The sequence below is a fragment of the Pagrus major genome, chromosome 20 (assembly GCF_040436345.1).
Source record: "Pagrus major chromosome 20, Pma_NU_1.0".
In the NCBI taxonomy this organism is placed as follows: domain Eukaryota; kingdom Metazoa; phylum Chordata; class Actinopteri; order Spariformes; family Sparidae; genus Pagrus; species Pagrus major.
Genome location: NC_133234.1, coordinates 17,952,099 through 17,975,621, shown reverse-complemented (window position 1 = coordinate 17,975,621; position 23,523 = coordinate 17,952,099). Strand labels below are relative to the sequence as shown.

The 23,523-nt window shown below is 41.3% G+C and overlaps 1 protein-coding gene across 1 annotated transcript; it reads right to left on the bottom strand.

Annotated features, from left to right (window-relative positions):
• Positions 1-740: 740 nt before the first annotated feature.
• On the bottom strand, positions 741-20,331 carry polr3a (polymerase (RNA) III (DNA directed) polypeptide A). The gene is made up of 31 exons (XM_073490053.1): positions 20,136-20,331; positions 19,469-19,604; positions 18,917-19,054; positions 18,363-18,534; positions 18,098-18,252; positions 17,626-17,865; positions 17,032-17,194; positions 16,627-16,763; positions 16,433-16,536; positions 16,204-16,345; positions 15,414-15,554; positions 15,200-15,269; positions 14,789-14,916; positions 14,568-14,706; positions 13,557-13,721; positions 13,177-13,349; positions 12,214-12,325; positions 11,794-11,912; positions 11,300-11,437; positions 9,683-9,853; positions 7,104-7,217; positions 5,902-5,988; positions 5,723-5,805; positions 4,971-5,141; positions 4,709-4,802; positions 4,530-4,622; positions 4,047-4,211; positions 3,248-3,412; positions 1,853-1,984; positions 1,626-1,758; positions 741-1,544 (listed from the first exon to the last, which is right to left on the bottom strand). Exons 1-31 carry the CDS (start codon positions 20,177-20,179, stop codon positions 1,396-1,398), a joined length of 4,173 nt encoding a protein of 1,390 aa, XP_073346154.1. The 5' UTR covers positions 20,180-20,331; the 3' UTR covers positions 741-1,395.
• Between the last annotated feature and the right edge of the window lie 3,192 nt (positions 20,332-23,523).

The window sequence follows — 23,523 nt, the reverse complement described above, 5'->3', positions numbered from 1 at the left end:
TTTTTAAATCTTTCAGATCAGAGAATGAAATACATCTTACTAGTTTTCGGTTCAACAGCTTAATTATTTTGTGGTTTATTTTGAATTTTTGCTGCTTAACTGAGAAGGAGGAACCTGCAAGCACAGTGCAGTTTGGTAAAGATTGAAATAGAGGAGCACATATCGAGTTAAATGCACTTCACGCAGCCCTTAAATTATTGTACAGGGGACAAAATGGTGTTTTTAATGTTACTAAATGGTGTTGTGGACAATATTTTTGTAATGTTGATGTCTTAACGCGACTCCAGTGAATGTAATCATTTTGTTGTATATTTTAAGGTTGTTACACATTCTGTATTTATATGTTCGGTAATGGCAGCTTGGCTTTTATTCATGGTTCTGTGCAGATTGTTGATTTCAAAGATGTTTTCAGTTCGAAGATGAAATAATCACTTGTTTAAAGTAATCGTCTTTCTTTTTAAATGCAGATCAGAATATATTTATATTGAATAAAATGAACAATTACAACTTGTTTCCTTGTTTTCAGCACACGTTGCGTTAAATTCAATTGAGGCCTGAACATTATGTTTCACTTTATAATAAAACAAGGCGCTCCCTGTGGTTATTCCTACTTTTTTCAACCCTCCCCCCCAATATCTCGAACATTATAGTTCATTCCCAAGAAGTCTTGACACTTGAGGTGACTGCCGTTTAAAAACTGACTGGCAGACAGTCAATGATTCTGGCCTTCGACTCGAAAATTTCTTCCCCATGATTTTCTGGTTCATTTATTTGTATTACATTATATACATTATTACATTATTATATGAAAAGGCTTCGTACAGTATGGGAAATCTTAACCTCAATGAACCGCTGCTGATCTGAATCTTTACAGAAAAGACAAACTGAACATTGAGGAAGTGGATCTTACAGTGTGAATGAAAAGTCATTTTTGGTAAACTGCAATGCTAAGAAACAAACAGTTCATATTATACTGCAAAACAAAAACACATCATGTCTACTTCATGATTAGGAGGTAATCTTTCTCAAGTTTGCCAAGAACTTCACGGAGTTCAGTGCCATTGCAGCGAGGAAACGTATAATTAAGTAACATCCTAATAACAGAGGAAACACTGTTTTACAAACAAGTAAAAAAGCAGTAAAGAACAATTGTTTAAAGCTTCTTAAGTTTTTTGTAATCTCCTCCTTCAATTGAAATAAAAAGCAATCCCACTATCTCTTACACGCCAACGAACTTACTTTGTAAAATAAAATGCAACGTTCATACAGTCTGTGGCATCAGCAGAAAAAGAAGACACAATCCTAAAGGAAAGTGACACTCCGGCAGGCACTTCTGTATTTGCTGAAGATGATCTTAAGATGTCCTTAGACAGCAGGCTGCGTCTTTCATCAATGCTATGTGATCAGAGGTATATGGAAGTCTGCATTGTCGAAGAGGAGAGGCCTTTTGACTGGAGAGGGATCCTTTTCGGCCTTGTGGAGGAGTTTAAACAGCCCTGTTCCGATATTCATTGGGATCCCCATAATGATGCACTCCGACACGCCTGAAACAGGAACACAGGAAATGTTGACAACCGGTTCGATCGAAGGTTTGAGTGCTATTTCACTACAGAGATGAAGCTTACCACAGACAGAATCCTTCTGTCCGAAGTAGGCGGCGTCGAAGAGATGATCAGCTGTTTTTTCGAAGGAGGCCAGCATGAGGACGCTCTCCTTCATTTTGGCCAAACCGAACCTGGTGATTCCCAGAATCTCCCCCTGCATGGACGGACGACAGTACACACACGGGTGAAATTACCTCTAACTACATCGAAACTACGAGGACGTGCTTCAAGGTTTCTACTGGTCACACCTTGTAGGACATGAGATCTGCCAGAAGCATGACGTGACGCCGGTCGATGCTCATTCCATGGTTCACCATGGTGTACTGAATCTCGTTGATGATGGTGGATCTGGCAGCCTCAATACCCAGAGTCTTCTCAACCTAGAAAAATACATGGAAAAGTCCCCGCAATCAATAAAGAAATCAGTCACATCAGTTCAGGTAGGTAACTGTGTTTTCTACCGTAAAGGTTCAACTTGTAATCATTTGTAGTTGGGGTGGGCTACATTTCAAAAATCACACAGAGCCACCAGCTCCCATGGATATACTTGAAATTGAGATAAAATCTACTTGCAGCCTTCACTGACATTGCTGAATGCTCCACTCAGCAGCAATAAGAACTTTCTAACAGCCCACTCGCTTTCTTATCAGACTACAGCGCGAGTATGACCTCCGTGAAGCAGCCCAGCAAACTCCTGCTAGTGAAGGCCTTTAACCTGCTATGAAATCAATTGGTTTCTGTCAGACGCTGAAACAAACCGGAGAGAAAATGTGAGCAAGGCTGTGAAACACTAATCAGAGATTCAGATTCAACAGAAGTCTGCTGGTAAGAACAAGAGGGGACATCTGGCAATGTTTGTCATGACGGTCGCCTTAGTCATTACCACACGAGGATGGGGGAAAAACACTGTTTGCGTTTCTGTAAAGTAATCAAAATCGTCTTGGGCCTCACAAAGCCCGGGATGCAGCGGCAATGCACCTGCAAAGAGTGTCGGGGGGAGCATTTGAATGCGAGAGGCTATTCGTTGCATTAAATTGGCTACAACCGCGCAAGGGAAAAGGTCACAACTGCTGGTTTGTTTATGTTCGTTTTACTATTAGTGCCCAAAGGGCTAAATTGTCATTTTTAGCGTGTAGGTTGCTAGTTTGTTCTGATTTTAAATTCTATCCACCTTATTCCTATAAACATATTTTCTGTTAAAATTATTTACATAATGTCTTAAGAAATCAATTAAAATGTATTATTGGTTTCAACTAAATGAAGAAGTTGGGCGCACCACTGTAAAAAAAAAATCAGTCCGGAGACGTCTGAGCACTGTAATATGACAGAGATAATAAAATACAGTGGTAGGCTGTAAGGGTGAGGAGGCAAGGAAAGGAATCTAGGATGCACAAAGTGAAAGATGAGGAGAGCAGCTTGGCTCTGCGTCTCTTTTTCTTCCCAATCTCACCTGAACACTAAAATAGTGTCTTGCTACGACACCCTGATGTGATTGCTGCTGCACCTACAGATCCATACACACATTCTCTCACACAATCTCGTCTGTTCAGATCTGAAGTCATGTGACAGATGGAAGACATGGAACCTCAATAAACCCGCATGCGTGCCTCTAATCCAGGCTTAAAATCTCCCTCGGTAGATACCTCATACGTATTATTTGAAGTGGTCCTGCTTCCATTCACTCCGTGCGTCGCCATGACAGATCTCAGGTTGTCCCCCTCCACCAGGAGCTTGTACTTGTTCTTGCCGCTCTGTTCGTCGATGTGAATGACAGCTCGGGCGACCTCGGGGATACCTTGAACCACCACCTTTCAAGTGACAAACGAGAACATTTTTAAGCCAGGTGACCTGACAGAGGAGGATTACCCAACTGTGTAAATAACTTAGAGCAGCACAACTCCGAGTTACTGTTATTAAGTATGTAATGAGCGTAATTCATTTTGGTCTCTCTTCCTGGACATGCGAATAGGTGAACATTCACTACTGATGGCAGAAAACTCTACGAGGCGGTAAGCGGGCTGCACAATATGGTCAAAAAATCATTTTGCAGCTGTTTCGACAGATACTGCGTTTGAATCACAAATAGTAGGAATGATCATTTTTGCAAACAACTATGTAAACTGTTGCCCCCTTAAATGCAATTAATGTACTAGCGACGTTTCCAATGAATGCTCTTCTTCAGTCACATGGTGATACAAGTGAAAATATAAAAACCATCCATATCAACCTGTGATACTGTACGAGTATCTGAGTAAGCAGCATCGTTGTGCAAAAAGGTTTTCATCTATGTTCTCTCACTGTGCTGCTGACTTAAAATAAACAATGTAAGACATAGTGGAAAAATGGAGAAAAAAACAACAACTATTTTTCATCAATCAGTTTAAGCTTGTGTTTGTCTCGTGCATCCTGGCTTGTTTTTGATTTCAAACATCTTTTTCTCACCTTGGGAAGCTCCTCTTTCAAAGACTGCAGCACGTAGTACATGGAGCTTTTGCTGTTCTCTCGTGGAGACACGCACACGACCGCCTCGCCGTGCACGGCGATGTCTCCTGGCTTCACTCGTAGTTTAGACATGCAGATGGAGTAACGCACCGTTTCTGCATTAACCTGAAAAACGTCAAAGGAATCAGAGGCACGGCTACCATTACTGTTCTCACCGCACACACAAAAGCTCTAATCTATATTGTAGCACTTGAAAACCTGGTAACAATAAACTGAGAGAGCCCTCGGCTGTAACCCTCACATGAGCTGTATTATGCAGAGGAACAAAGACTGCAGTGGTGAGTCATGTCAACCCCATTATCAAGAATGAGGGTCACGGGTGCCTTTTCTATATTATGGCCAAATGCTTTGATGACTCATTTGCATCTTTGATATCTGTGACATGAACCCACTGTTTCAGTAACATAAAGGAAGCAGTGATACCTCGAGTCGCAGCAGTCTTATTCTTTCCAGGGACAATTTCACCAGAATGAGGCAGTCATCTGGTAGAAAAACCTCTTCTATGTACTCAGAAATCTGAAGAGGACAACACGAGACCTTTTCTTATCACGTCTAAGCACATCAGTTGATTAAGTGAGTAAATTATTATAAGCGTGAAGTACCTCTCCCAGAAGAGTTTTCTCAATCCTTCCCTTCACCAGCCTGGCAAAGTCAGCATCGTCCTCCACATCCAAATGAGCAGTGATGATGGGGGTGCTGAGCGGTGAGCAGAGGACTTACAATAAATTACTCTTCACACATTATTGTCATTATATATGACTTCCTACAAAGCCTGTAGTTGACTTTAAAAGATGAAAACGCTTCTTCTTTTTCTCCTCTGGCACAGGTAACATGAAGAAACATCTCTTTACTTGTATAACGTACCTAATGTTCTTGGAGGCATTGATGATCTCTTTGATGCGAGGGACACCTAGAGTGATGTTCATGGACGCGACGCCGGCAAAGTGGAAAGTTTTCAGGGTCATCTGAGTTCCAGGCTCGCCGATGCTCTGAGCACAAAGGGCCCCGACCGCTGAGCCTGGCTCCATCTGAGCTCTGGAGGAGTAAACACACGAGAAGAGAGTCTCTTAACATCCATTGTTTTCATTTAACTTACAATTAACGGAAACTTGGCAGATATTATACAAAATGATCATCATCTTAACAGCCTCAAGAGAAAGTCTGGTTTTGAAAAACACCACCCCTGCTGCCAACACATTTTAACAGACTGCTAGTGGCTCTTGGGATAGCAATGGTAGTCTGTCAGTCTCTCAAAAACTATTGGATGGACTGACATGAAATTCATTACAGATACCCATGGTTCCCATAGGAACCATTAGGAAGCCTTATGACTTTGCCGATCCACTGACTTTTTTTCTCCCTCCTCCATTAGGTTGGCATAAGTGCCTATGTCCTCAACTTTTTTCCTCTTAACTTTCTAAACCCAGAGGCGCATTTTGAACCTCCTTGTTGATAAGTGTGTCTTTGCAGCAAAAACACAGGTTTTGGGTTGGTGGGAACATAAAACAACTCTGAAATACCTTAATAACTCTTTCCAAACCAATTTCTTCCTCTCAAAAAGTACCTGTTCTGTTGAAAATAGGAAATAAATAAAACCAATGACGTAAATCTTGTACCTCATGTACTTGTCTCTGCAGGTTTCAAGGAACTTCTCCAGCTGTGTGGGAGTTACGCGGTCCAGTTGATAAAGAACTTTTGGCTGCAATAGAAAGTAGAGAGACAAGCAATTAAGTTTCATGTATAGCTGAAGGATATTGCTGCATCGGCACATTAATCCACCGTGTGTGGTGCCTACCTCGCTGGTGCCGTTGTCGTTGATGCCATACTTGTCTCTGGTCTTCTTGATCCTATCTGACATGCTCTTAATAAATTTCTTTATCTCCTACAGTTGAGGGAAGACAATTCAACAGGTTCAGGGGTCAAAAGGCTCATTCATATGTTTTAGGACAAACCTGTGTGCTGTTTGACACATGAAACACATCTCATGCAGTTGTTATTATTACAATAAAACTGTTGAGAATGCCCAGTAAGTCACAACATTACAAAAACCATCAGCAGTGCTTTAAAAAGAGCAGTCAGATGTGAAAGCGTGGATCGAAGCACACTGACAACTTGAATAAATGATTCAACTGTTCCAACGCTCGCCTTCACACCATTCTCATTTCAGTTCAACCACAATCCAACATGCTCTGTCACAATACCTCCAGGTACTTCTCTGAGCCTGTGTCTGTTAACTCCTTCACAAAAGGGAGGGGAAAGGTTCACATGTATTACAGCCTGCACACAATTTACTGCATGGCTTTAAATTCATATAATGATGGTGTTTCTCTGGACTGTAATAATGATAATTATAACACAGTGTTAATTGCCACGTTATTCTTCATTATAGCACACTGCATAAAGCCGACAAAGGATGAGGAGCGCTGCACCGCGATGACCACAGGAGGCATATATATTGTCTCTCTGCACCATTAACCACTGTAACCGTTACTGCACCATCGGTCAGTAAATGCCGAATAACACTTGAGTTGAGACAGCACTATTAAGAAGCACTTAGCTTCCAAAACCTTAACACAAGTTTTCATAGTTTTCTACCTTTGTACAAAACAGAAAGTTTTATTCTGAAACACAGGTGGGCGTTTTATTTTGTTATGCCTAAACATACACTTTGTTTTCATGACTGAATAAACAAACTGACCTTAAAGGACAGCACAGTTTCATACTGTTTTACTTTGTTTTTCTGTGGCGGACCCTGCCACCTTTCTAACAGTGTTCTAGGGACCTTATTTTCCTCTGAGAACAGCTTGTTTATTCAGTTATGGAAGAAATAAATATTGCTGAGTTTGTATTATCACCTCATTAATATTGTAAATATTAAAATTCTGAGTTTGAATCTCATCTCCAAAACTTTTTTTTGTATGCCTTAATACATGTGTGGAGGGGATCTTTAATAAAACTAATAAATAGAAAAATACATTTGTATTGTGATGAGTTTACCTCCAAGAAGCTGTCCCTGCAGCACAGGAAGTCAGCTCTCTTCATGATAGCATCTGCAGTGAGGACCAGCTCGTTCTGACTGAGTGCGGGCTCATCTGGACAAGTGTAGACCGCCTGTGTGGGGGGAGGGACAATGGAGAGGAATGGAAAAAAAAGAGATTTTTCATTGCTGACACTGCATAAGCAGCACTCGCTCAAAAGGTCATCAGTTCTTGATGGCTCCCTCATTCAGGGTTAACACCTCCTGATAGGCGATTCTAATTGCATCTGAAGTGACTTCAGCCTCAGTACAAAAAGAAAGTAACCTCACAATCAGTATCTCTTATATTTATTCTGATCTGCATTTACTTGCAGGTGCATGTGTTGGCATATATCGCAACATTTGCTTGTACCGTTAAATGTAGGACAGAGAGATTAGTGACAGATTTCTGCACTTTTATTCTTTTTATTACCGTTTGTGCAATTTGAAAAAAGAAAAAGGCCTTGCTGAAAACAAATTAACATGCAGCAGAGGATTTTCCTGCAGAGCTCACCCTGGGATCAATCTTCTCTTGCAAACAGGCTTCTGCTATTAATTACAACACTCACTGCGGTAAACACAGGTGGCAATATACACTAATGGCAGCCTGCTCATCACACCATAATAACGACATAATACTGACGCCTAGAGACTAGAGTCAATACATTCTTAATTACGGTTATAAAAAGGCCCGATTCTTGCAGTTGTGACAAATTCAACTGCCAATAGACAAGCTTTTCATTTACTGTTCATCATGAGGTAAATGTTGATTGCACGATGTAATGGCTATAGAATAATGATACCTTCAGCGAGTAGATTGGTTCCCCTATAAACTGTGCATTCACTGAGTAATTTTGTCTGCCATGGGGCATGAAATCTCCTGGGAAAATGAAGACTGACTGGCGATCCACACAGGCTGGCAGCCTGAAACCATTTCTATCTGCTTTCACGTCTCCACTATGGACTAAACGAATGTATAAACTAAACTGTTCTGTGTTATTGGTGGTTGTGAGTCTGAGTAAAAAAGAAACACTTCAGTTGGAAACGCTAGGGGGGCTGAAGTTGTTGGTTTCCACTTTAAATGCGTCTTCAATTCACAAACATAACTGAGGACGTTGTCTTGCTGCGTTATCTGGTTTAAGTTTTTTATAACATTGGCCAGAAATACAAAAACTTGCTTGCAAAAAGTGCTTAGGATTTTTCTTTTTATGCCCACGATTCACTGGAGGTGAGACGTGTATGGAGGAAGCTCGTTGTTCATTTTGCAGCTGATCAAAATCAATGTGCGTCGAACGTCAGCGCAACAACCAGGCACATCTACAAAGTTTTTCCTTTTCAGAACATGCCGCCTACATTACCCACAATGCAACTGAGCCACTGAGTAACATCATTGGAGGCAGATTTAATTAGATTACATGCAGCTTCCTCTGGAGCCACAAAAGGCTTTATTCCACCTTTTTACATAAGCAGTACTCCGCAGGCATGTAAACATGTTTGATGTGTAAAATTGTGTTACCCTTTAATTTGGGAGTGATGGCTTTCATCCTGAAGTGCCTTTAATGCAACAACAAAAAGATGACATCTATGATGTAGAGGATTGAGAAACAATGAGCAAAGACCTGGAGGTGAATCTAATCCATTAAAATAGCCTAGAGATCTGTGCTCCTTTAACAACACTGTTAGCCGGAAAATCAATTCTAAACCAGCGATCAAATTACTCTGCCAAGACGACCACTTTCCTGCAGAGAAAATCTATTAAACTTCCTGTTATTTTATCCAATTAACTCAAATGATGCAAGATTTATTAGTAAAAATGATTTTTTCCAACTATTCAGCTTCCTTGTAAGGAGCTTTGCTGCTAATGAGCAGCCGCTCTGGCTGGCGGGAGGCTTCTCGCAGCGGGAATCTATTCTATATATACCAGTATTTGTTCTCCCACAGCGCTGGCACATTATACTGTTACACAGATGTAAAGATCTTCCCTATAGGAAGCCCCTCTGAGACAGAGAAGCATTTTTAATATATATCCATTTTATGGTATAGGGCTGATGACAACCATCCCTTGTTCAATCTGATTGATTTTTAAGGATTTATGATGCAGGATCGGTTGGTCAAGCCTGCATCAATGAAGGAAAGACGTCTTCCTCACTCTGGAAAGTGAACGGATGACCTTCTGGTCATGAGCGGCACCTCTCCAGATTTGTTTTATCATTTCAACTAGAGAACACCAACTTTTTAGAAATATTTTCACGTACTGAAAGGCTTTTTTTTTTTGTGCGTGCCAATTTTCTTGTGTGGCCTGTCATCTTCCAGGTCACCACAGTGGGGTGGAGGCCATGTGACTCAGCCTTGCTCAGTCATCCTCCTGTTAAAAAGGTTTTTTAAAGTTTTCCCTGACTCGAATCGTGGGTCTAAGGACAGAGGATGTCGTTCACTGTACAGATTGCAAAGCCCAAGGCAATGTGGGTGTTGTTTTGGGCTATATAAATAAAACCACCAAAAAGAAAGAAAATGCGAAGCCAAGCATGTCCATAAACTGTTCACTCCCGATTAAACTCACTCGAATGTTGTCCAGGACTCTCTTGAACTCCAGCGGCTCATCCTTTCCCTCCATGTCAGCGGGGTCCAATCCATCGCCACCGTAAATAAACTGGATGATGTCGCCCGTGGAGCTGCGAACTGTCAGGTCGTACTGCGAGCACAAATCCTCAAGGGACTTCACCAGACGCCTCTGTCAGGACACAGGTGAAAAAGTACATTATCTGCTATGACCTGAAAGTACTCACAATCCACGTATGTATCTGAAACTTCACTGCAGATGCAGCCCTGTGAGGATTTACTGATTTGTCGTGTTTTACACAATTTTCTGTGTCATTTCAGGGACATTCCATGCAAAGTTCGGAAGTTCGGTCCGTGGAGCTACATTTCATCATTTTGTGATTCTTTGTATGTGTGCTCTAAGCCTCACCAAGGGCTTTTTTTCACTAGATTGGGTTGAAATGTGTCCTGAACATCCAAGAGACCCTAAGGAAATTTAGCATCATGTATTCATTTAAATAGTTGTTGCTGAATGGTTACAGTGATCTCTGATAGTTTTCACTTTGACTCTGGTGTTTGTCCTGAAAAGTGGCATAAGTCAGAACACACACAACTCTGCTCGCTGTGTCTATAAACGGGTCCAAATGCTTCCAAAGGGAGGGGGGGACATGCACGCGTGGCCAGAACGGCTTTCTAAAACCTAAAACAGAGAAGCTCAAAAATAACAATAACAATAATAATAATAATAACACACAGAGAGGGAGTGTGACGTCACTCTCTGCTAAGGACGTCTCTACTCCACTATATCCTTCCATAGCAAGTAGTTGTTCCCCGACATCGAGTGAGGCTTAATGTTGCATATTGGCCCTTTAATTGAAACTTTTATGGTTATGGTTACATTCAGGGCTTTTATTTCATCAGTAGATATGTGTACTGTGTTGACTTCAAGGTTTTTAAGTTTGTTTGACCGGTTACATGCAGTTATGCCATTTAAAAATATTTTCCGTTCAAGTTTTTTATCACCATAATTTTTTTAATTACCGATTTTTATTATTTTGATAATTAATATTTGGTGTTTGGAAAAGCCAGCTTCTTTTATATCGTTTTATATAATAAAACTGATTATTTTGGAGGCCATTACTGCACAGAGCATTTTTCAGTGAAGGACACTGTGGGTTGGCTTCGTGGTATAACATTATTTAAGAGCGTAAAAAACAGATAGAGTGCATGTCTTCCTCAGGAAAGTGAGGATGTGTGGGCATATGTAAGGTTTAATGTCATATCCTTAAAGGGCAATTAGGTGATGATGCATGTAAGGCGATGCTGCGGCGTAATGCAAAAGTAATGTTACGAGAAGTGTAACGAGTTACTTTCTCAAGACAACAGCAATCATGAATGTGTGTTTGAAGAGGTCTCTGACACAACCCCAACCCCTTAGCTACCCTGATACAGTAAGCCTCTGTTTAGAGTTTGAGACGTTTCTTATTCAAAGCAAAGTTTGAGCTGGATTTTATTTAAACAACAAAGAAAAATCAGAAGTGATGAAGAAATTGCTGTAATTGTGGCTCGACATGTAATTTACTGGACTAACAACAAAGGCCTTAAAGACACACACTTCCGTTCAGCTATGTGGCATTACCTGCATGTATCCAGTCTCTGCAGTTTTCACAGCAGTGTCCACCAGACCCTCACGTCCAGCCATGGTGTGAAAGAAGAACTCTGTGGGCGTCAGGCCAGAATAGAAGCTGTCGGCCACAAAACCTTTCGCAGCAGGCAGCTGTTGAAAGAGCAAAGCAAGTCTTTTAATTATAATAGAAATGTGACTAGAGTTTTTATTGTTGTTCTGCAGTTTTGATGTTCTTTATCCAATCATTTCATTTGTTTTTCCTCTATACATGATCCTTAGAGATACGAATAGACAAAATAATTGAAAATAGTCAAAGAAAGTCTGTGTGAACCCTTGATGTGACATTACATGGTGACGATAACACGTGAAAATGAATAATGCAATAGAAAAAGGAGACATGTTAGCATGTCTTAACACTTCCCAACAAACAATTTCAGAATACAATGTGTATGTTCCCCTTGAGGAACATAAAGACAATTGATTACAGTAAATAAATTGGATCTTACCTTTGAGTGCTTTTCAAAGTGAGGCAGGGATCGATTCTCAAAGCCGTCGGGCACTCTTGAGCCACTTATGGCCTGCTGGCCAACACAGGCAATCATCTGAGAGATATTAATAAAGGATCCTGTATGTAGCCAGGAGACAGATTTAAAGGTGAGTGACAGTAAGAACACCAACAAAACGTGAATCTTAACAAAAGTACAAGAAACATGCGCAAAGATTCCCAATTTAGCATCCATTTGAGCAGAAGAGTGGAGTTGATTTTATCTGTATTTGAAGAGCTATTTGGTCCTGGGGAAAAAGGCTCCCAGATTACTGACAATCTTAAGGCTGCCGCTGCTGCTGCCGTGTCCTCGGCCTTCACAAAAAGGTCTTGTACTAAAAGAAACGGAGCAAAATTAAGATTTAATTTTTAGTGAGCTTACCCTTGGAGCCGCAAAGAGCCATGATCAGAGGGCTGTTACTCTTGTCGAGCTCCCTGAGACAGGCGCTGCCGGCTCGGTCTCTGATGACGGACAGCTCTCTCAAGATGAGAGCCTATCAACAAACACAAAAAAACAAAAAACAATCTCGAACAGTCGAGACACAAACAAACAACTTTCATTAGGTTTCCATCCACACGGACCAAAAGGCGCGTGTTATGTGAACTCAAGATTTTTATCTACTTCCTTTTCAACTGCATGAATACAGCCATTTCTCAAATAAGCTGAGTGCTGGAAGATGCACGTGGTGTACTAGCCAGCGAGGCCACAATTACTGCTGTGCCACAAACCAAATCTAAAGCACTTGCAGAGATTATGAAAGCACCAACGTTTGCCCTCTGAGGGGTGAAGGTAGTCTGTAAACGTAGATGCTATTCAGTCTCAAAACTGCATTTAAAAATAGTTTTAATTAATAACGAAAAGTCTTTATACGTGTAGTCAGTGTGTTGAGATGCTCTTTCAACAGCTGCCTGCAGGTAAAGGTTCTATTCAGCTTCTATTCTGGCCTTGTACTGTGTGGGTCAGCTGAAAAATCTTGTCTGTTTAAGGTTTATTAAACATCTACTGTTTTGGTGGCATTTACACTATTAGCCAACTAGTTTTCTTCTAGCACTACAGATCTGCTCAGCTGCTGAAAGGGAATTAGAAAGCTCACCAACTAATTTGTAAACTATTCTATTAATGACTTATGACTTGGCCTCTATTGAGGTCAGAGTGTGTCACACAACTGATGAGTCACCCCTGGTGTGAATGTGCCATATGCCGGGAAGGTGTCGATTGCAAATAAAAGGTGTTAAATGAACCCTTACATGTGTTGTGGTGTGGCACGTGGCTCATTAAATTATGTGTAGCAGCGAGGATCCAGAAGACATGTATAAATGTATAAATATATGCCGTCACACTCACCTCCAGAGTCTCCTCCGCTGTGCAGCCGGGCTGCTGCTGCAACTTTCCCGTCTGAAGGGCTTCGATATATTCGTCACACTTCTGGTAACCATCATCCAGCAGGTCCTGTTTGGCCTTCAGCAGACCCTGGCCAGGTGTCACGTCACCGATGCCGATAGAAAAGCCGCGGTTGGCTGAAAGACGGGGTTAAGAAAAAGCTTCAATTAATATCTCTATGGATTTTCCAGTTAGCAGAATTGCTAACTGTGGACAAAAGGGTTTACAATGACCTACTATGAGCCAAACGAATCCTAACTAAATATTTTTCTGGGTATGTTTCTGCTTAGATTGACAGATATCTCAGTTTATAGTTCATTGGAAGATAAAAGTTGACCACCTACAGAGATAAACAGGAGCGAGTCTTGCCAGGCGGGACATGGCATTAGCGGCCTCCAGCTGTCCCCAGTCTCTCAGCAGGATGTAAAAGATGTTCTTCTTGGAACCAGATCCCAAGGTGCCCTTGTCCATGCTACCACACATCAGCTCGCTGTTGTGGATCACCACAACTGGGAGTGAGACAAGGGAAAGTGATAGGAACAGACGTCATTAGATCTCAGAATAGAAAGACGACCAAGGTGAATATAACACAGCGTGGGAGCTCGCCTGAAGACCCCTGGTGCATTCTGAGAGGGTTGGTGAAGGCCAAGATTCATAGAAACCTGATCAAAGACTAACAAAACGTGTCATTTAAGTTTGTTTTATACACGTAAAGAGTTTTGTCTAACGCATGGCTTTGCAACTCAGTTCAGCGCGTTAAAAACATTTTTTATGTAATTTTATTGAATTTTTTAATATTTCATACCACCCTGATAAATAACTGTACATAAGCTCTATGTTTGCATTACAGGAAGGAGTTAACAAATTTGTTTAATGACAAATCACCTAGAACCTTAAAAAAAAGTTAATAAAGAAAACAGACTGTGACAATTTGCCAACCCTATTTGACACAAACTTAATTGAAAACAGTACAAAAACAATATATTTAATGTTTTACCTCATCGACCTCATTGATTTTTGTAAATATAGGTTTATATATGTTTCAAAAAGTCGGGAGAGGGGCAACAAAAGACTGAGAAAGTTGTGGAATGCTCCAAAAACCAAACAGGCAAACAGGTTTGTGATCGTTTTTGATCTTGAACTATGAAAGTGCATCGATTGTAACATGACTGATAATACACAACTTTGTTACTGAAATGTTTTTCGTCTCTTAAATGTTTCTGCTGCTGCACTTGAGCCTATGTTGTGAAAGTCTTTTTCAATTAAAGGTTATAATTCTACATTATATAGAACATTAAACTTCATGATGTAGCCAAATAAAACCTTTTAATATGATGCATTTAGTGGACACTCACACGAGTCGTTGGAGCAGAGATCCTCTCCCTTGCCGCAGTACTGTTTGCCCTTCGTCCTCAGGTTTGCCTTGACCGGACATTCTTTACTCGGCTTCAGGATCATGCTGAAGATCTGTTTGCCCGTCCACAGAGACATTGGCTGATGGACACACAGCACGGCACAATGTCAGCGGCAGGCCACAAACAAAGAGTTATGCAACAATGTCACAACAGCGATGTACCTTCATTATGGCAGGGCGGGGGAGAGAGACCCTGACTTTTTCATCTTTGCCCACGAGAATGGATGCCACTATCTGGCAGGCTTTTGATCTGTCAAAGAAGGTGTCCTTCAGCGTCAACAGGTACGCTCCTAGGAGGGAGAAATATGCTTTAAGGTTAATGGAAATGAAATACAGTAGATGTTGAAGTGACTGAAGTGCTCCCCCATCAGGTGGAAAAATAGAAAATGGTTATTGATTCTTTAAATATCTTAAGCACTTAGGCAATCAGTGACCTGTTCCACATACATAGTATGCTTTTTCCAGACACATAAATTGACATTTTTTCCTTTCATCTGTGGTAAACTTAAAGCTCCTGGAGCCTCACATCATAAAAGAGCACTATGATTATCTGTCAAACATCAAGGCACTAACCTGTTAGAAAGTCCTGAATAGCAGCAATCAGAGGTTCGCCATTTCTTGGAGTGACAAGATTAGCTTTTGTCTGGAAGGAAGGAGAGTAATTTGTGTTAAATTGCAGTCAATTTCCAATGAACAATACAGTTCCTACTGACAGCTTTTCATTGCCCAATGCCCGCACTAATGGATGTGTCTGTACTGTACAAACGTGTGTTGTGATGATACATACACCCATCAGGACGAGGGCCTCAGCTTTGGCTTCTTCTGTCTGAGGAAGATGAAGGTTCATTTCGTCGCCATCAAAGTCGGCGTTGTACGGGGTGCACACGCACTCGTTGAACCGGAAGGTTCTGTGAGGTTTGACTCTGGCCTGTGAGTAAAAACAAATGTCATGCATAAAGAAGCAACAAAGACGAGACTTACTTTATGATCAGAATAAAGACAGAATACAGGAACACTGAATAAAACAATTTTAAACTCTGGAAGTATGGACAGACGTATTATTTCAAAAACTGGAAAATTTTGTAATTTATTTTTTTATTTTTACTGGGACAGATGATGGCCATTTCAGGCGCAGATAATAACTTCAATTTTCTATTTTGTTGCCATCTGTCAAGGATCTCTGTGCCTGATCAGTGCAGAACAGATAATTATTTTTGCTCAGTAGATAATTTAAGTTATTATCAGAGCATAAAAGTTTAAACAGATTCCACATTTGCTTCAATTTTCCTCCTCTTTTTTTCAAGTTGTCAAAGAAGGTAATTTCTTTTTTTTTCTGATCAAGAGAGAAAAAACACGACTTTTGGTCTCTGCGCTGAGCCTGAAAATTACTTTTGCGAGCAAACTGCGGAGGGTTCATTCAGAGTAATGATGAGATTTGATCAACAAAAGGGAATATCAAAAGGCCAAAGTTATGTAATGCAGGAGAGAAAAATATTAACAATGTATGACTTAATCAAATGGGACAAGTACTATCAGGGGACCTCATGTCACTTAGAAATTAGAGAGAGGGAGCTTACAATGTGGGCCATGATGCTGAGCTTGTGCAGAGACGGTTGCCGATTGAAGAGGACGATGTCTCCGTCTATCAGGTGCCTTTCCACCACGTCACCAAACCTCAGCTCCTGAGCGATCTTCTCACGGTTTCCATATTTTAAAAACCTGACAGAAAAAGAGGATTCATTTTATGTGCTGATCCACATCAGGTACGCTGGTTTTTAACCTGTGGGCAGAAGCAGCCATCCTCACCTTTTCATCTGTGTGTGACGGTTCTGGATAAAGTTGGCTCCCGGGTGAACTTCAGGACCGTTGCGGACGAGTTTCCTCATTAGCTCCAGATTGGCTTTGTTCACCTGTAATATAATATCAAATTTAGATGACTTCAGTTCTGTCATTGAAGTGGTTGTTCAGTGTATTTGTTGTAGCCGTGGAGCAGGGTTTACCCTCTCTGGGTACGTCAGGATTTTGGCTACGTGCACGGGGACAGCCACCTCATCGATCCTCAGGTTTGGGTCGGGAGAAATAACAGTTCTGCCAGAGAAGTCCACTCTTTTTCCTGAGAGGTTTCCTCTGAAACGACCTGATTTTTTACAGTAAATAAATCAGTCTGTCTGCAATTGAAAATGTGCACTTTCTTCTCCATATTGAATGTTTTATACTGTCCTGGATTACTTTAATCTCTACATTACCGAACTGAAAACAGGTGAGTTAACAGATTTTTAAGAAAAATGAGGCAATGTCGCAGGTAAAAATAAATCTTGGGAGGTATATACAGTAGGGGTTGTATCTTCTTTCATTTCCCAGTTAATTGTAAAGATTGCATCCATATTACAGAAAAATATATATACCTTGCTTCCCCTTGAGTCTCTGCACAAATCCTCTTGTCCATTTCTTAGGTGCCATGTTGAGGGGGATGCCAGAAAGCTCACTGTTGATGTAAAGAGCGCACTGCAGCTGGAGGAAGTCCCAGTCCTCCATGATCATCTGGGTCTTCGCCCCCGTCATTCGATGCTAAATACGAAAAAAGTTTGTGAATGTGGGCCTTCTCCATGAAAAATAAGACATCTGAAAACTTTTGTTTGTTTGTTTTTAGAAAATAAGTCCTCTAAATAGGCAGCATTGAAGGTAAAGGAGATATTCCCTCATGCTAAGATGATTCTGGACCCAGGGTTTGCCCTCTGGCTTTATTGTTAAGAAGCTGTATGCTTAGAAAAATGTGATTTATTCTAGCTGGAGGCTGCTGGAAACTGAAATAATGTTGAGGGCTGAGGGCTGATGATATTGGTAGCTTGTAGTCAGTTGGCCCACCACAGCTCATTATTTTTAAATAAGACCCTTATTTTAGTCTGAAATTCAGTCTTCAACGAGAAGTCTTCTAAGACCCCGAGGATATCCTGTACAGGATAGATAGTAAGTAGCCGCTCTCAATAACAGATATGAACCTTTTTGATGACGTCGTTGAGGAAGATTATCTCGGTCAGCTTCATGGTGAGGTCATCCTCGTTGGTGCCCGACTTCAGGTCGCTGACCACAGAGGGTCGTATGCAGAGAGGAGGCACCAGGAGGCGGGTGAGGATGAGGTCGGCAGGTTTCCCTGCCTCGGGGTTCATCAGCAGCAGGGAAATGTCTTCTTGGGGAATCCTCCTGAACATGTTCAGCACAACCAGAGGGTTCAGGTTTTCCTAGAGAGGAAATGATAATCAAGAAAGATGAGGCTAAATGAAGGCTTGTATTTCATGAGACCAACCATTCAAAGTCAACTTTAAACACTTATTTTGTCAGTAAGTGAATAATACTGCAGTTTGATACCCGGCCATATTTCCGCTGTATCATTTTTAACCGAGGCAGGTTCACAACTCGCTTTACCACACCTAATGAAACGAGCTGCACAGTGTGAAAGAGCAAAAAGGTCACCTGTGCTCTGGTCAGCAGAGGCTCCATCACTTTATTGTGCTCGATGGCGATATCAAAGGACTGCATGAATTCTGACACAAAAGGATCCACAACCTTCTTGGTCGTTTTGTACTTCTCATGTATGATCTTCAGCAGGCCGCACTTTTTCACCGGTCCTGAAGGGTAAAAGAGACACTTGACTCAAACTTTTGCCAATTGTTGCATCAGGATGGCTGGCACGAGAAGTCAAAAAGTAAATATCAGAGATGAGAATATCTCTTTTCACCATTGAAAGCGGCACAATTCAGACAGATTGTCCTTTTGCGGCATTTGTCAGAGATCTTCTTCTTCAGCCCTCGTTTCTGGAGATAGGCCAGGTTGGGCCTCTTCAGTTGATCCATGAACTGCAGTTTCTCCTCTTTTGTCAGCATGATGCTCGAGCACGTCTTGCAAATCATCTGGAGACATGACAAAACACCACATTAGAACGAGGGAACTCCATATTCTCAAAACCAGTATATTCTACTTGTTCTAATTTTGACAGTCTAGTGACACCCAATGGAAAAATGGTATTACTGCTTGCTGCATTTAACATGAAGACATCTTTTCAACCAATATCGATGCTTCTTCTTGCACAGTGTGGAGCATGAGCCTTCTGATTACATTCTGGTCTCCTTACTGATTATGCTAAGCAACTCATTCAATAATGTGAGTCTACAAATGACCATCTTAAGTGGACATTATTTAATTTGTTTTTTTATATCCAGCCTTTTAAGACCATGTGTATTTGTGTCATCTGTTATGTAAACTCATTGACTTATTACTTGACTGTAAACTTGCCTGTAAAATCCCTATGATGGCTTTGAAATATCCGACGTGAAAACATGGCAGCTCCAGATCCAAGTAGCCGTAATGTCCCAAGCAATCTGCCAGATTCTTCCCACATGTCAAACAGGGTCTGTCCTTCTCACTGGTGCCCTGCAGGAAGCATGAGGACAGAGAGATGAGCCTAGCAGCTATATGATGTCATGCTTCATATCAGAAATGGATGATAAAATTATACGACATAATAATACTTTTTATGTTATTATTCCTTCAATATGTGTATATGACTAAGTGTTAACCCTGTGACTGATCGGGTTATGCAGACTGATCAAACATCTGGGCAACTTCAGTCACAAATCAGGATCCATGTAAAACCAGCAGAGCCACATCCACCAATCTCAGGGAACCCTGAGGCACAGAGAGGCCACGTCTCGCCCCTTCCTGTATGCCCCATGGGACCTTATTTCGGAAAAGGTTTGTACGGCAGTGAATGGGGAGAGACACAGTGTACAGGGGTGTGGAGTCATGTGTTCGAGCAGCAATAAAGTGTGTTTGTTCATGTCATACCATACGGTGGTCCAACACTCCATAAGACAGAGGAGTGTGTTTGGTGTCTTGACTGTACAGATTCTTGCTGACCACCTGGATGTGGGCCTGCTGTCGCATCTGCTCAGCAGATTTCATCCCAAAGCAGATGTGGCTTCTGTAAACAAGTACAAACAGCAAAGCAAAGGAAAGGTTACCTTACAGTTCAACTGAAGATAACAGGCTACTGTCTGCTTTACTGTCCTATCAGTATTCCTGCTGCAACACACTCTTCTACAAGTGATAAACAAGTTACTTCAAAAAAACATCTAACTGACACTCATTTCAGGTTAATGCATGCTCTCATCACCCCACTATCCTTCATCTAAATGTCTTGATGGACACTCGTAGCTACTGTGCAGATAAAATAAACATCAGCTCAACTGTCGCATTTTCAACAGTTTGACATGAATTTCTTTGCACACCATGCAAAGTTAGCTGACAGTTCATTACCGTACCAGAACTACAACAACTTAACTTTAACGCCACTAAATTACTTAACACTTTGGTAACTTTAGTTCTACTGTATCCTCTTTTATATGAACGTACTGAACAACTTGTCAACATTAGCCACTTTGCAAGCTGTCTGACACTGGCTAACCGGCGAGCTAGCTAGCTAGCTAACTAGCTAGCAGTTTGTTGTACTCACATCTTTTTGGCCACATCTGTCTCTCTGAACTGCTCCTTCACCATTTTGGCAGGTTTTCCTTAACAAACAGCAACACGACTACTTTAATTTTAATTCTGTCCTCATGTCCAGCAGGCTAGGCTTCACTTGTGACCAGCACGCTGTCACTTTGCTGTCCCATGTTGTGGGAATGCTAGCAGCCAGCATGCAATGTGTTGATAGCGTGTGAGCCACAGCGGCGCTGCCTTCAGGGTCGATCGGTAATCTAGCGCTTTTACTCCTGAACGATCAAAAAAGTTGACAGGGTGTGACTTTTTGGGAGCATGGATTAAAGCAGTGTGGTGTCCCCTCCTGATGGTAAGCGATCAATATAATATTTACATCATGAACTACATGGTATGTGCCATTTTCTCCTGTAATCACGAAATTAATGTATGTTGGATTTATTTTGAGGTAGCAAAGAGTAATTTTATCGTATCTTCTCTTTTCTTATTATCATTTAGAGACAACCCCAACGAAAGCGTAATCTGCAACTAAGCCTACGAAAACCCGTATTTATTTATGACCGGGTTTGTAGGAGTCTCTATTTTACGATAGTACCCGAAAGCAGCACAAGCCCATGCACAACAACTACCAGAAAGAGAAGTGAAGGGAGCACGAGCACGCTCAGTGTGAAGTGAGTGCTGACACCTAGTGGCCAAAATGTGTCATGTTTCCAAAGAGGTTTGTGTTTTATAAATCCCTTAATCTTCAACAATAATCACTTAAATAACCCTAATTAAAAAATGAAACTCTTTCATGCATGAATAACTGATAGATCCTTTTAATATCAGACAACCAGACAGATAAAAACAACCTTTTCTGACTGAATAATAATACTTTTATCCAGATTTTCATAATCATTCATTTGTCTTTTAGCTCAGGAGGTAGAGCGGGTTGTCTAGTAATCGGAAGGTCACTGGTTTCGAATCCCCGGCTCTCCCAGCTGCATGTCGAAGTGTCCTTGAGCAAGATACTGAAGCCCAAATTGCTCCTGATGAGCAGTTGGCACCTTGCATGGCAGCCTCTGCCATCAGTGTGTGAATGTGTGTGTGAATGGGTGAATGTGGCAAGTGTTGTAAAGCGCTTTGAGCGGTGAGTAGACTGGAAAAGTGCTATAGAAATGCAAGTCCATTTACCATTAAAGTCTGGACTGGATATATAATGTAAAATATTTTATTTATCTCTGAGAATAAGAGTGAACATTTGTTCCATAGGTAACATGGGTGCATCCCTTTTTTTTCCAAGAGCAAGTAAAGCAGACTGATGCCGCCACTTTGAGCATTAAGTGCATAGCTAGATTCAGGAGGCAGTTAGCTTAGCTTAGCATAAAGACTGGAGGCAAAGCAAAACGATGATAATTGGTTACAAACACAACATAAAAACATAACTCTTAACTATTTACGGGGAATTTCTTGTTGCACTAATAGAAAGTTGTATAATGACGAACAAATTATCTTTCACCTGGTGCAGTGACCGATAGGCTACAGTAGCTGACATACCAGTAAGCTATATTAGGTAGCCTACAAGGTAACAAGATCTAAAGTGAGGGAATAAGTAAGTAACAGTCAGGAAACGTATACTGTTGTTAATTTTAATTAGGCTAAATTTAGTTTTTAACTTTGGACGCAGTGAGGGTAACTATTTCCACCTGCTTCCAGTCTTCGTGCTAAGCTAAGCTAACTGCCTCCAGGCTCTAGCTCTGAACGTAACACACAGACATCAGAGTGGTATAAATCTTCTCATCTAATTCACATCAAGAAAGCAAATAAGTGTACTTCCTGACAAATCGATTCCTGAGGCTTGTTATGGACGGGTTTCACAAAAAGGCTGGAATCAATGTGTTGTCAGAGGGGAGAAAGGAGATTAGTCTTCTGATGGCTTGGGGTGTTGCCAAGTTGCATAGCTCAAAAAAAAAAAGTACTATCCTTACAATCACACACAGAAGATGCCACTGTAGCCCCAGTGGGTCAATCTGTCACAGTCTGAAGTCTTGCCTCTAGATGGCACCAAATGCATTCCCAACAGCTGGAAAAAGGCTTGGAGAGAGAGGAGGTGCAGAGACTGAACCAACCTTTGATACCTGTGTTGTTTCATGCATCGGCTTGGAAGCACTGATGGCGACAGATTACTTCCTGATGAGGACTTCCTTCCTCAGCGCGCTTGTGCTGATTAATTGTCCTGCCAACTTGTAACCACCGACAGAGAAAATTACCTGGCTGGATCTGATTTTCCATTTTCTAATCCTGCTGCCACTTAGATCTACAAAGGCCTCTAATTAAACCTCTAATATTGTATTCAACATGGCCTGTGCTTTCAAAAAACCTGTCTGAACGAGCTCGGTGCCTTTGAAACCTTTGCATCGGGGGACTCGTAAGTTTGTGAGCGTACAGATGTGTAAATATATGTAAAAAAGAGTATAAGGAATGATGTTGAAAAACACTTAAGGGACTGCTGCAGTGCTTTTCAGCATGATCCTCCCTGAGAGTGCCTCTTAAGCATCCCCCATGTAGGATGCTGTGTATCAAATACAGCCGGCTAATCGTCCAATCATGAGCGTACGTACACACAGTACTCCCTGTGGAGGAATTGAATATCTCAAGACTGCTCAGATCGAGGAAAAACTGGGTCTCTCCCAGGAGTAGGGATCCGGGGGATTTGGTCACCATCCCCGTGCTCAATACAGTATTAGATTTAGATTGAGGAAAATGCTCTCAGATCAATTAAAATTCCCCCTTTTTTGCTGGAGCCCTTAGGGTGTGTGATGATCTGATAATGCCCTTTGCAGTTCCCCCACCAGCTCTAGAGATTGATGTAATTATAGGCACCAGTTGCAGCGATCTCTAGATGATGTTTTTCTTCTTCTTCTTCGATTAATTGACCAATCATTTAGCCAGAAAGTGGTGAAAAATGGCAATCAAATGCAATGCTTGACCTCGAGGTCAAGATTCAAATGCGTTCAATTAAACAGAGAAAAAGAAGCATGTTAGAAGCTGAAACAAGGGAATATGTTTTTGCCCTATAAATTAGTCGATTAATCAATCATCAACATTATTTTTCTGTTAAGCGGCTACTCAGTTAATCAAGCCATGTACGCTTTAGAGTACAGAAATGATCAGAAAGCCCCTCAGTCCTCCTCTTCCTCCTCCTCCTCCCTCATCTGATCAGTCGCCATGCTCTCCTAAATTCTCCGGTGTTTACTCCTCATACCTTTTACATTATGCAGAGCGTATTTGCAGATCAATGTGGCCCACCATCTTTGGTGTAATTAACATGAGTAATTACTGTGCTTAATTTACAGAGCCACCCAAGGTTCATAATGGGGCTGCAAAACATTGACCCATGACAATTGATTGATCCCTCCCTCCTT

What these genes read in the sequence shown, in the direction of transcription:
- polr3a (XM_073490053.1), bottom strand. Translation starts at nt 20,179, where the DNA reads ATGGTGAAGGAGCAGTTCAGAGAGACAGATGTGGCCAAAAAGAT. An exon ending in CGTCACACACAGATGAAAAG is followed by an intron (nt 16,346 to 16,432) that starts GTGAGGATGGCT and finishes TTTTTCTGTCAG; the next exon opens with GTTTTTAAAATATGGAAACC. An exon ending in CTTCAAATAATACGTATGAG is followed by an intron (nt 1,985 to 3,247) that starts GTATCTACCGAG and finishes GTATTTTTCTAG; the next exon opens with GTTGAGAAGACTCTGGGTAT.